At 31.2% G+C, this 14,699-nt stretch overlaps 1 protein-coding gene across 3 annotated transcripts in view; it reads left to right on the top strand.

Moving 5' to 3' along the window:
• The window catches only part of LOC130903791 (uncharacterized), a 173,555-nt gene that overhangs the window by 16,169 nt on the left and 142,687 nt on the right, over nucleotides 1–14,699 (top strand). For 2 of the 3 annotated variants that reach the window (XM_057816117.1, XM_057816118.1), the window contains exon 2: nucleotides 10,131–10,598. In XM_057816117.1, the coding sequence (XP_057672100.1) occupies nucleotides 10,131–10,598 (468 nt within the window). Of the gene's footprint in view, nucleotides 1–1,074; nucleotides 1,229–3,194; nucleotides 3,317–10,130; nucleotides 10,599–14,699 lie in introns of those variants that run through there. The other variant, XM_057816119.1, reaches the window with a different exon arrangement.

Raw genomic sequence — 14,699 nt, 5'->3', positions numbered from 1 at the left:
AAGTCAGAACATTCTCATCGGGAATAGCGAAATTTCTTAAAAAATCAAGCAAATTTCGAAATAATTTCCTGCCAGAATTCTCTGTTTTGAATATTTGTTCAAGTAAATAAAAATTTTAGAAAAAAATGTTAATTACTTTGTATTTTTGAATCATCTTATGATATATGAGTTAATTAATTAATTTTTAAGCATTTTGGGAGGCTTGAGAAAGGAAAACCAAGACTCGAATGGTTTGGACATGGAAGACAATACGAGGAAAAGAAGAAGAAGGTCAAAAATGAGATGATTTCACAGTGTCACGAATGATCGTGATCTCATGATCCTCTACCATCGATCCATGACTAACCAATATTAACTAGAGTTTATCTTTATTAAATCTAGTGCCTTTATATCTTTAGAAACCAATTCGTTGTTCTCTTCATATTCCTATACAGCTAGAGAGACCGCTTTCTCGTTTCTGGTGCTTTGAAAAACCGAACGGTCTCGGCAGTTTCCCTTCGAGATCATACGCAAAAAGTCTGGATAGTTAGGACAGTACTTCAATTGCTGGATTATCTTCCCGAGAAGATCTACTGGACCGCTACTTTCCCTTGAACATCGTGAATTTTTAAATCCCATTGACCATGTTGGGCATGAGATGGGGAGACGTTTACAGAGACATCTATCGGCTTATAGACATTCTAAAGAGCTTCGAGACATACTGAATTTACAGAGGCACTTTCCAGTAAATATGCCCTCAAATTGGTAATTGTAATTTGATTTCAGTTGGCAAATGATTGTGCATTTTTTTCGCATTGTAAAATATTGAGCCGTGGAGTTGATAGGTAGAGGTCGTGCTCCGTGTTCCTGGAGAATCGTGTTTTGGAATTAGACAAACGGATTCAAAGATGAATTTTTAATCTTTTGAAGAAGTCATTGCAGTTTGAAGATTCCCACAAATCTTTTTTATTCAAGCAGTCACCAAACGAATTTTATGTTCGGCATTGTATTTCGAGCGTAAACAAAATTTCATTCACTCGGTTGCCCGGATACCAACGCCGGCGCGTTCCGACGCTTAACGTCGATACGATGTTTGTTCGCGACGTCTTTCGGTCTACGCAGTGCGTGTAAAATGTTAGTGTGAATTTCCCACCCGATTTTGACATTTCCTATATACAATTGGACCTTACGCGCGTGTGATTAAATTTCTAATGACGTGCGGAGAGATATTTGTTTTCATTTAGACAATGTGAGAAGCTTTTCTAATAATTTTCGTAATTTTACATCAATAAGTTAGTGGAAAAGAAGTTGCATTTCGAGTAGGGTTACTAAGGGAAGTTGAATCAATTTCTTCAGTTGAAATAATCGCTTATACATCTTTCTTTGGGATAATTTGGGGTTTTCGGGTAGCTATCACAAATTCGTCGTATACAATTCCAGGCTAGAACGATTTAAAGACTTTAAAGCTCTTAAACATTTCTACAATAAATAATTTATCTGTTTTTCAGTTTTTTTTTTCATTTTATAATACCCTAAATTAATTTCTAATGGATCTACTCGATTTGTTAATAGAAATAAAATCGTACTCGTGTTTGTTGTATCAAAATTTTTTTCTAGTTTGCGTGTTATACTGTACTATTATTAAATTATCGATCCAACAGCGTTGTTTGACCGGGTTATTTGCAGGTAGGTCATTCAATACCACGGATTTCACTCGTTTTTGTTCAACAACGTATAGTTTCAAGAATATATTCATTATATACCCGCTTATTTTCGACTCTATATGACTATTTCTACATGAAATATTCCTTATTCTACTCAATTTCGTTTCAGTTTTCCCATCAAATATTTTTGTAACAAATTCTTACAAGCATCGTATATATTCTTCATTATAGAAAACTTTACTTCGAATTCTAATAGTTTTTCATCAATACATACTTTTTCTTAGTGTATATTTTGTATTAATCATTTTTTTACGCGTAGTATTCACCTCTACTACACTCGACTTATATCGAATTATAGTCCATTCGTAGAACAAATTTTACTTCTCTGAAAGCAATAACAATAAAAAGATTTATCATCTCATATAGTTAGACATTATTTTAGTTTAACCTTCTTATTTATATCTAGAATATTCACTTGAACAAACTAAATCTTCGTTTTTTGCATTCGATTCATCTATATAAATAAGTAACTTGACATAACCTCAAAGAAAATAATCGAATTTCTTCGAGTAAATAAATTTTGTGGTTTCTTCGAACTGTTTTCAATTCTTGTAATCCACATACGCATTTAAATGAATATAAAAATCTTTGATGGAGATTTTCTTCTGTACAAGCTAGATTTGGGAAGTTTGTCAAGATGGTTCCTCAATATTTGGAAGGGCACAATCCCAATTGCAGCAAACTTGGATGTTCTTCAATGCAGCGGCTACAACTTTTTCCGTACAAACTTTTTGGTGCACATCATCAAAGATTGAAGAACAGAACTTTTTGATAAAGAATTTCAATTATTTGCAGCTTTATTGATACTAAAACAACAAAAAACAACTATCAGTTGTTATACCAATTTAAAAAAAAACATCATGTTTATCATCACCAATTATTAATAGACGAACTTTCTCAGTTGAAGCTTTCAAACCCATTCATAAATTCTTCATAATTTGCTAAACTTCTGTGAGATATGTGAATAGATTCATTTTACATTTATTCTTAATTTCCCTTTCCAAAAAATTGTTTCTACCAATGTTATTTCCAAAGGAAACTCGAGTTCTATATTTTCTTCAGTTAGACCGGTTTCTTTTACATAATTAGATCTGCATATAATTTAACAAGATTTAAATTCATCGTTGATGTTATTTATCTCACAAAAATCTTTAGTTTTATTATTTATAATTGAGAAAATTGCTACCCACACTTGAAGAATAAACCATAGCTTTTCAGATCGTTGTACCAAACCAAACAGCTTGTAGTTTTAGTTTTGAGGACCCATGATTCAATTTTTTATTGGTTTCAGCATACTAAAAATTCTTTTCTCAATCAATATTTCGTGTTTCTAACGTTAATAAATTATGAAATAAAAAGTTTTTGTTCGGAGGACGACGCTGGGTTTTTAATAGAATTAAACTTCCATAGATAAATTTTGGATTCGTGTTTAAAACTTTCACTATTATAATTTCAATTTTATATTAACTAATTTTCATATATTTGTCATAGTTTTGATGCAGACATAACTTAAAAGAAATCAAAATGAAAGCAGATATCTCTTATATCATTTTATCAATGTTTCTCAACTACATACTTGAAGCAGTACCAAAATGATTAAAAGAACTCGTAAGGTAAGTCAATAATTCATAAATTGATCACCCCGTGAATGTTATATAATTAAAGAAAAATACGACATATTTATTTTTGCATCAATCAAACTTCCCTAAACCATATTTAACATGTTGTTGCATGTAATACGATATATGCACAGATGTGAGGTTTTACTTGAGATAAAATAAACAAAAAACTAAAATTAATTTTCCCTACTGAAATAAAAGAGAAATGATAAAATTTCTTCTGAAATAAACATCAAATTATCGATTTATTTGCATGTTATGATTAAGTATAAACTCTAAATTCCATGTGAATTATTAGAGTTGATTCACCCCTAACAATCAGGATTTATGTCAAAAATAAATCCAGAGATATCGTCGAAAGGACTGAATATATGATTGCATTTTTTCAAATTGCAGTATTTCAATGTTTTACTGTAAACAAACATTTTTCTATGAGTCTGGGATGAAACAGAAAATTAAATACCAAGTTTCTGCAAGTGCCTTATTTGGAGCGGGTTCTGTCTTTTCAATTTTTTTTGTTTTGATTCGATTTTCAAATTTTCACTAGATCTACTTCGAATTTTCTAATCAGACAATGTTTTTCTTTGTACGAAATCGTCGATGATATATCGAAATGCCATAAAAGAAAATGCGTATAATCAATCATTTTCTTTGTGCACACGTAATGACGCGAATGAATTTTCATTCACTTACTCCCCTTATTAGATAACTTAGGGATACTGCGGCGTAAAAATACTATATAAACAGTGTTGACAAATTTCTTGAAAATACTATTTAAAATGATTCTGGTAAAGTTTTTTCACCACGTGCTGAATTTATTATATATTTATCTATGCTTATTTACAAGCTTAAATACAAGCTGGCAACATCGGCCAGTATGCATAATGTGCCTTTCGGGCTGGTTAGGGGAATTAATATCCATTATATATACAGGGTGCCCCACGACGAGTTAAAACTATCTGTATATAGCAAAATACTTATAGTAAAATCATGAAAATTTCTACATTTGGGTTTTCGGATACAATCTTTTTAATTCAAAGATGTCCGACTATAACTTTGTTATTTTAAATAGAACAACCTGTATATTAATACATATTTGAAATTTACGTAATATTTTAGTATACTTTTGTCTGAAAACTTTTTTCGAAAACTGCATACTTTTTGAGTAATTAATTTTTTTGTAAAATATTTGACCGTTGCAAACACTTCTAAATTATTTTTTTATGAGGACACCCTTAAATATATGAAAATGGATTTTATACGTTTGCTTTTAGCAAGGTCAGACGTTCTTGAATCTATGTTGAAAAATTTTTCATTTTATACAGTGTGTGTATAAAAGGTGTTCAAAATTTAACTTCATAAATATCAAATTTCTTTATATTTTTAAATAGAACCACCCGGTTTCTTCTTCTTTTTAGCTGGATTTTCAAAAAATAGAGCTGATATGAGAAATCTCTTGATATTTTTAAAATCAGCACATTGACAATCAGTAATCGAATTATATTTTTAACTGTAATTTCGAAGATCCCTAATAATTTATATATAAATATCTATTACTCAATTTTTATTAGATTCACCGTATATAATTAGACAAAAATATCTTCTTATTTTTTTTTCTATTAACAAATTATAAGTATGTAAGTGAATTTACCATGCAGCAACGCCTGTCTATTATCTAACCATAAATGGTATATGGAATTTATATTCACATTTAATTACCGTACTTGTGAAGTTATAATGTTCTATATCATACAATTTTTACGGTTCTACTTGAATATACAGGGTGTTTCGGTCAAAAAATTCGGGAGTGAGTAGATGAAATGATCGACTATAAAGCAAAATCTTGGAATGCTCTAACAAATTACAAAAATTTTATCGAGTTGAACAAAGAGTATTTTTTTGTTGAAAAATCGAATGAAAAATCTATTTTTACTATTTTTAGATTGTACAGATTGTCCCTGCAAAAGTTACGGATTGTTAACCACACGTATATAAGTATTGATTTCGCAACTTTGCAGGCATATAACTCAGAAACGATATATCGTATGACAAATTTTTTTTCCATGTTGCAGTGTTATTTTTATTTGGAACACTCTGTATTACGTCAACATTAGATGATTGTTCAGTAGAATCTGTAAAAACAGAAAATTTAATTGTTTCTGTTTTCTTGTTGAAAAAGATACGCAAAAAAAAGATTAGAAAATCAACATTTTCGATTTTCAAACAATCATAAACACATTTTTTAAAATCGTAGTATTCTATACCTTAAAACAAGTTTTTCTGCTTGTGGGAACTTTCGTACAAATATAAGATGTTCCTGAAAATTGCTTATAAAGTTTTTATTTCAAACATTCTGTTTACTGGTTTCCATTTACATCAAAGCTCAGATTATTCTCATTTTTGACTTCAAAACTCAGTACAATTCATCTTCTTTTTCAGTGTCTAGAGTTTTTAGCAGCAATCTGCATAAGCTTGACAGCGTGTTCTTTAGTGAGTTTTGTGATCTAAGATTAAAAGTGAGGTTAAGGATATGACGTTGTCAAATTTTGACATCGAAATAAGCAAATAAGTACACAATACTAAATTTGAAATTGGATCTAATCCAAATAAAATAATCAGAATTTTCCATACAGATTTTCAAATTAAATTTCAGTTCTTTAATAAATTATGTTACGCTTTGGTATAGAAGCGACGCGTCGCAGCGTCTGATTGACCGTTATAACGAAATTAGAAACCTTCATTATATTTTACGTTAAATGGATATATAAACATCGATATCTGTCAACGTTATAATGTATTAACAGCTGTCATATTGTAAAGAAAAAAAATTAATTGAATTTTAATAAAGTTGTAATTATGTTTATTTAATAATCATTAGGATTAACCGTTTTTTTTGTAATATAATATCGTGTTTCAACAACAGATTCATGAAAAGTTAAGAGAGATTCGAGGTTATGTTATACTTAAAATCAGTGCCGTAGATTTTTTAAACTTAATATAATTTTTAATCGCAAAATTATTAGATCAAAGTTATTGGAAAACTATGTAAAATTATCACCCTAATTTGAATTACATAATTAAAAAAAGATAATCTTGAAAGTAATTCGCTTTCGTACTTTTTTAACACGATTCTGATTTTGGGGATGATACAATTAGTGAATAGGGTAGTTATGATGATGCTAGAATCATTCTGGAAGCTAGAAACTGCTTAAGACTTATAGTAACAGGGTGAATTGTCTGGATATAGCACCCTAATGTTCACGAACTATTTAGAAATCTACTATGAACGTCTTAGAAGTAACTGATGAAAATTTTGGAAAAAACCAGGATGTTCGATAAATTCAATACTTTCTAATACAGTGGTATTTTCCAAGCAACTACCACCATCTCTAGGTCAGGCCGGATACTTCTGGAACCATCCAAGTATTAAATTTCAGTCTCCGAATTACCTAATTTAATACAAAATTAGTAATTTATCTCAAATATTAATAGCCACATTTTTATTACTAATTATAGATTAGATTGAATCATCAAGTCCTTTAAAAAGCTATGTAGTTCATGTCAATAAGAATTTTTTTAAGGTAGTTCACGCGAAAGCACAAAAATTTAAATGTCTATATCTGACTTAATTTTGAGTATCCTTAATAGTTTTTGAGTTTTTATAACTGTTTTTTTCAAATGGGGTGGAAACGAGGGTGAGATTTTTTCCAACGAAAAAATATTAATCGAAATTAATATCTTCAAAACTCGCTAGAAACTTTTATAAGAAATAAAAGCAAATGTTTTTTTAAAAAATGTATTATTTTTTGGTTATTGTAAATATATTTTAAAAATATCAATTGACTTTCAACAAACATTAATTCCGTTTTTACATTTCCAGTAATTCCTAAAAAAAATATCGAAAACGAAGTGGTTTTCTGTCAATTTCACTTGCGATTAAATCAAAAAGTATTGACTTTAAGAAAACCTTTATAAAACAAAAGTTGCTTATAATTAGTCAGTTTTCCGCACTTATTTTTGATGAAAAATTGTTCGTTCCTGAGAAAAAGTAGCATCCACGCCGAGGGAAAAAATAATTTTTGGTACAGTGTAGATTTTGAAATAGACTATAATCTGTACTATATGTGATGAATAGACTAAAAAATTGTTATTAGAAAATAGAAGAACAGACTTTAGAAAATACAATGTCTAACTGTAGTCTTTCACTTTTAGTATACAAGGGTTGCTATTTAAGTTTTAAAACATGGCGATACTGATATGACTCTGAACGTGTGTTATTTGAGTTGTACAAATATTTGTTTTTATTTGCTCTCTCAAAACACTTCTGTAACCAAATTGTATCTTTTCTAGTTGAATTATTGAAATTTGGAGGTATCTGCGACACGTCACTGGTAACAAAGCAAAATCAACTGTTACCTAATTTAATTTCTTCGCGTTTACGAACGAAAGTGATCTTTTTATACGCTTCTACACAGTGACATTAATAGGATCAACGTCACTCAAAGTTCGTGCTGTTTAAGAGATAAACTACAAAACGTTTCTCGAATACGGAGTTAATGAATTTAAGTTGTCGGAATCCACATATTCAATTCTAATTAAGTGATTTTTTTGTATAAAATATCATTTCATAGTAAATTTTATTATTTATTATAATTTATTTTACTATTTTGTTATAAGGTTTTGGTTTATTAAAGAATTCCTCTGGACTATAACATTATGAAATTATCTTTTATCTCTATTATTGTAATAATTATTAGAAACAATGTTTTTGAAAGCGATCTATCAGTAGATTATTGTTGAATAGAAGAAATTTTTGCTAGCTAAGTGTCAGTGAAAGTAATTTTATTATACGCATGTTTCCAATTTAGCTCTAGCGGAAGATTTCGTACTTTATGCTTTGGAATACAAAAAGGAAAAGAATTTTGGACATCAAAGGTCGGTCTAAATGATTTTTTTCCTTTTATAGTTGGCGTCAACTGATAAATTTCGTTTTAAATATAATCAACAGTCTGGAAGTAGTTTAAACTACAGTTTAACATTAATCGTTTTTGTTATTTTCATTATTGAATTCCCTACCAATTTTTTCTTTTTTCCTCCCAAGTTATCGTATAATTTTTTTTGTATTCGACCGTTTCTATTTATTTCTACGCAACGTTAACGAAAACTATTTTTGTTTAATAAACTTTCTTAAACGATTAAACTTCAACAAAAACTTTGTTATATTTGTGAAAATTGGTAGATAATTTTTTATTAATCTGTGACCTCTGAAATAAAGCAATTTCGTCCATAGTTTAATCCCATAGGTTTTAAATTTACCTCTAATATTTTACAATCGATAAGTTTCTGATCGTCTCTAACTAATACTAAACAAGCTCATATTCTTGTTGAAACGTGAAACTTTTTGTTTATTATTGGAACTTCATATTGTTTAGTTTATCCCATTGTCTGTTTTTCATTTCATTTATACTAGGTCTGATTTCACTTGAAACAAAAGATTCCTTTGAAACTTAAAGATTCTTTCGAAGTAATCAATCTCTTTTTTAAATCTGTAGTACACAAGTACCTAGTAGTTCTCAACGAGCTTCAAACAAAGTTTCAATTTTATCCAAACAACCACTCAGTTAAATTGTCTTGAAAAATGACACAAATTGAGCAATTCAAAAACAAAACGAAATCTGTTTATAGCATCTTGAGAAAATTGTTTCGCCGAGGACGAGGAGCATTAAAAGATGATGATGATGATTTCCAAACAAGTAGTATATGTAAGCATTTAAATATGACAAAACTCTGTGAAAGGTGAATGTTTCGAAGTCTCAACGCAGTGCCGTAGCAGTAGAGTCGAGTAGATCTTTACCACGAATACCAAGAAGATGTGAAAAGAAATTCCATGGAGTGGCAAAGCACCCAAAAAAGTGATGGCTACAATATTTTGGATCTTTTTGGTTCTGATGTGTGTAGTATGCCTATCGAGCAAGAGCAAGACCTTATCTTTCTTTCTAGGCTTGACAACAAAAGCAAAATGTTTCAACCATTGATAGAAAAGTTCACGGTTACCAAGCTTCCAGCTGGAGCTCTTTGAATATTATCAAGGCTGGAATAAATTAACCAACGATTATTGTTGTATTATAACATCTTTCACAGCTGGTTAATGCTTGAGCTTGCTTTTTTCTTTGCCACCTGGAACTTTTTGGGGCTTATTTCGCATTGTTTGGAATCCGTTGTCATCAACATTCAATGTTTTGTTGGCATTCAGCTGATAGTGTTAATTATTTGCTCATAAATATCAGTTTCGTATGCTTTCCATATTCCTCAGCAATTTGGTGAGCAAGTCTTCTAAAATATGTGATAGTTAACCCAAATATATGTTTCTTCAATAATAATATTATACCAAGGTAGTTGCGTCAAAAAATTATTGAAGAAAGGCCTTTAAGAATCAGCCGAGGTATAGACTTGCTTCATGTCAGTGCTTCAGTCAACACTGTTTGGTTTTCCAAGGTTATTGAACACGAATGAGCTTCACAAAGATTAAACACCCACCACATATCCTTAATCTGATTTCTTGTGACTATTAATTGCTCGTGAAGTTGAAGTTTTAGTACGAAACTTATAAAGATGCGTCATATTTTTATTGTCAGACGTTCTGAAATAATATGAGAATAAATAAATTGAAAAATAATCACAGTTTTTGTTTATTTATGACTTTCTTTTCCTTATCTGATGGACCGCACTAGATATATTGTCATCTGCGAATTTGTTTGAATAGAAAATCGTTTTGTGATGATATTCACTTTTCATTTTAAATTTCCAGGTAACGCCAACGGTAACAAAGGCCGTTACCTATGACGAGGAGTCATGGAAACCGTCCCCCGAAGATATATCAAAAGACGAAAGAGATTCTTTAAAATCCTCGGAAATCCGGCAAAGTAAAACGAAACGCGTAAAAAACTACTTGAAAAAATGTAAAAACGCATTGGGTAGTGGTAAATATGCGAGTTTAGACGTTTCGTCAGTTTGCAGTGCAAATAACTCGTCTTGGTACATAGAAATCAAAGAACCTCAAGTTAATGAAATCGAAGATTTATTTGAAGACGTTCAAGTTTGTTTGAATATAAAAGATTGCAGTAGTTCGTTTCAAGTAGCTAATGTCGTTGAAGTTAGGGGACCCAAAATCGATGAAGGCTCTAAAGTTACCTCCCCGTTTTTGAAGGAATTTCAAAAACTGGAGGACGGTGAACGGGAAACGAAGGAAAACCGAATTGAAGAGAACTTTCCAAAGGTAAGTGATTCTTTAATATTCCATTATCATTACGTAATCGTGATAATATAGAGGTTGGAAGTCGTCACTAAAGACTATCAATCGGAAGGCAAAAACCGCAACTCCATGACCATTTTGTCATATGGTGATAGTCTTTCTTATATGAACCAGGCAATATCTAGAAAAACAACGGGAGTAGTTCAAATATAAACCGGAATTTTGCTATAATTTTTCACAATCTCATAGAGAGGGTGTTCGAGGGTTTTCTAACCCAATTCGTTGGAATTGAAGTTGGAATATCGCGACGTTTTGATCTATAAACAAGTTTTACCATGTTTTTCAGGTTAGGTTAGGTTAGTATCTAGAAAAACAACGAAGTTAGTTCAAATGTAAACCGGAATTTCGCTATAATATTTTTCAATTTCACAGAGAGGGTGTTTGAGGCTTTTCTAATCCAATTTGTTGGAATTTGAGTTGGAATATCGCGACGTTTTGATCTGTAAATAAGTTTTTTATGTGGTTATCATAAAACTACGCGTTTGAAGTTCGTTATTCAGTAAGAAAATGTCTTTCATGTCCCAAAACTCGGTACACAACATCTTTCTTACTGATATGTAACCTTCGCTTCAACTGCCGAGTTTTCATCTTTATTCATCAATTCTATAGACGTACGTTCACTCTACATAATATAATAGTTCACCTAAAGCTAACGAGTGATAAATCTTCGTGGTAATAAATTATTTACTTCTTTTTCATACCGCTGCAAGAAACGCGCACAAACTTGTCAGCGATTGAATTAGTGTTTGAAATTCAGAGGTCTTGGTTAACCGAGACGTTCATCATTTATTTGTACCATATTACCTAGGCTAATGCCCCATTGGTCACTGTATACTCCCATACTAGGCTGAGGCTCTGTTTGCAACCACTTCTCGACCTTTTTGGATTCATTCACACACTTGAGTCTTGGAGAGGCATTCTCGAATTGCTTCAGTAATTTTCATGATTCCGAATGTTCTCTACGACTCGTAACAGACCAGTCGAAGACTATTTCTTTAAAAGTCCTTCCTGGATTAGAATATAATGTATTTAAAATATATATTTTTCTTGTATAATTGAATTTCAGATGTCTTAATTCATGTTAGTTTCATAAAACATTTCCATTGTTCACCAACAAAATCCTTATTTTCTCAATTTTCAATTTCGTAGTAAGTGTTTCGATTTATTCAATTAAACCTGTTGACATTATGAAGTACACTAAATAAGAAACGATTTTATTCATAGATTCACGCTAAATTCCATCGTCCTTACTTCTTTTCAAGGATTTTTGTAGCTTATTCGTGCTTTTCCTATTTCTTATAAATGGTGTATAGGTCACAGTTCATTGGAAGCCAGGAAGTTCGGTAAACGTTGTCAACAGCACGAGTCCACTTTCACTACTTCTTAATATCATCAACTATATTAAATTCGTGGCCAAAGGGCCGTAACCAATTTTAAATTCGAGTTATAGCTGAAGGAAATCGACGACAACGGAGTTAATAGATCGTAAAGATATTTATTTAAACGAGCCGATCAGAAATTATACAGAGAGGAATCGAATTTCCCAAATTTAAATTGTTAATTATTTCCTACAAGTTTTATAATTGGTTTTTTCACCATGGGATTCATATGATTCCGATTCTAACTATTCCGAAAAAATTCGTTAACAATTCATCTTTCTCTTGGATAAAAATCTAACATTCAATCGACCATTTTCGTATTGGAACTTGGTCTTCATCGTCAAACTCAGTTTCAACAAAGCTTTCCAGTGCAATTAATGACATAAAAAATAAATCCTCAACTGGTATATTCTGTGTTTATGCAAAAAAAGATGCTGGTTTTTTGCACCAGTAAATTTTTTTTAGATACTTCGACTTCTTACTAATGTTTTTAATCTTCTTAAAAAATCCTCTTGTTGAGGACGTACAACAGTCCATGATGCACCAGCTGTTGATTACTTAATTCACAAGTGAAATATGAACACTCTGTATATTCAATGTCGTTATAATTTTCATCAATTCAAAAAAATTGAATGGACTTATTAGAATTATTTGTTCAAGATGGTGGTTTCTAAAGTATGTACAGATGAACTCGTTAAAATCTAAGATAGCTTTATTTGGTGACACAATATGGTTATGCTATTGTGAACTACCTGTATAGTAATAAATACAGTCTTATTGAATTAAAAGGATCATTGTTTATTAGAAATAATGATAATGTCGGCGCTTTTGATATCGTTGAAATTCAAGATACGCCTATCAGCAACAACCTTTTATGGGCGTTCCGGGATTTGATGCGAAAAAAAAACAGTTTTTAACCCAATAACAAGTAGGCAGAACTCATATACTTTTTAGCAAAAAAGTCGTACGCAGGCGCTCTAAGATCTCTATCATATATTATATCTTCAGTACCACAAACCAATATTTTAGACGACGCCATCTGAAAGTTATTCGTTCTGTATTAATTTACATACCGAAAGTTGCGTTTTGAGTGTTCCATGTAGTGAAAGTGACAGTTCCGTACTGCAAAACACTTTCAGGACGCTCTGGAGTAAACAACTTCATTGTTGACAGTTGACAGTTTCACTTCGATGATTTTGCGTAACATTAAATTTTCTGAAATTATTTGTTTTGTCTAAATTATTGAATAACAATGAATGAAGATGAGAAAAATTAAATGAAAATCGAAAGCAATGCAGCCGTTATTAATTCGTTGCCGGATAAATCTCGTGCAAGGTACGAAAAACAGTAGGAGCTCTTTATGAAGTGGTGTCATCAGAAAAAGGCGAAAAACCCAACGGAAAACGTAGTGCTCGCTTATTTTTCAGAAAAATCTAAAATCTGGAAAAGTTCTACTTCATGGTCTACATTCTCGATGATTAAAAGTATTCTCGCAATAAAACAACATGTTCATATCAACAAATATCCAAAACTCATCAATTTCCTGAAGAAACAAAACAAAAGGTACACTGCAAAAAAATCAAAAATATGCGTCGTCTAAAAAATGTTGTGTACGCCGCGGTTGGAATACTACTTTGTTGGACTCGTCTGTTGCTCGTCTCGCAATTTATAAAAACTTTTAATTTAAAGGTAGTCAATGTAAAATTATTAATAAATACTCAGGAATTAACCCCTTCTACATCCTATGTTTGCATCAATGGTTGCCTAGCTGCAGCTGGGATGAGGAAGACCAGCTCCATACTATTTTGTAGATGGTCAGGATGTATTTGGTTTCTCTTCTTTTCAAATCTTCACCAACCTGTCATCTGATCTTCAGTCCACGTGGTCTCTCTCTATTCCTTTCGTCTATTTCTCGCCCATCTCACTACATCCTGGTTATCAAATATTTCCGTTATTTCATCATTTCTCTTAATGTGTATCCCGCTATTGATTCCGCGATCAGTAGTTCTTAGTTATGTTGTTAGTCTTCACTGATTTTATCGCGTATGTCATTTATGGTCTCAAACAGATCTTGTATAATGTGACTGTGCTCCTGGTAGTCATATATTTATCCCGCCCAATTACATCTCTCAAGTATCTTGATATCCTGATATTAATTCTTTAGTTTTCGCTTCCAAATATTTGAATAACATCACTTGGTCTACACTCTGATCGTATATTGCGAGTTTAAATCTCGGTTCTCTAGATACTGCAAAAGATTTAGTTTTTTTCACGGAAGCTTTCGCTATTTCTTCAAACCTATGCAGTAAGTAGCCTTTGTAAATTATCTGCGTCATAAGCATAACAAACTATTTTAATTTTTTTGTTTACTATGTTGTCTAACTTCCTTTACCTCGTTTATAATCAACTGAGACATGAGAAATTTTGATTTGATTCATATGAATATCGTTGGTGATGTATTAGTCACGTGATGGAAGACCTTCTACTTTTAATTGCGTACTTAGATGCCTCGTATTTAAAATTATCTCTTTGTAACCAACGGTAAATTATTTTCTATAGGTTTGTTAGTAAAAGTAAGGTTTTAGTCACGAAGGCATTGAAAAATGGCACAATTCATAGACTAAATAATAATGTCTTTGTTACTTAGCCTCGAGTTTTATTTAGACTTCCGTCATTTGATATACGT

The sequence above is a fragment of the Diorhabda carinulata genome, chromosome 2 (assembly GCF_026250575.1).
Source record: "Diorhabda carinulata isolate Delta chromosome 2, icDioCari1.1, whole genome shotgun sequence".
NCBI classification, from domain to species: domain Eukaryota; kingdom Metazoa; phylum Arthropoda; class Insecta; order Coleoptera; family Chrysomelidae; genus Diorhabda; species Diorhabda carinulata.
The sequence above is the reverse complement of the archived record's forward strand: the minus strand, read 5'-3'. Positions and strand labels throughout refer to the sequence as shown.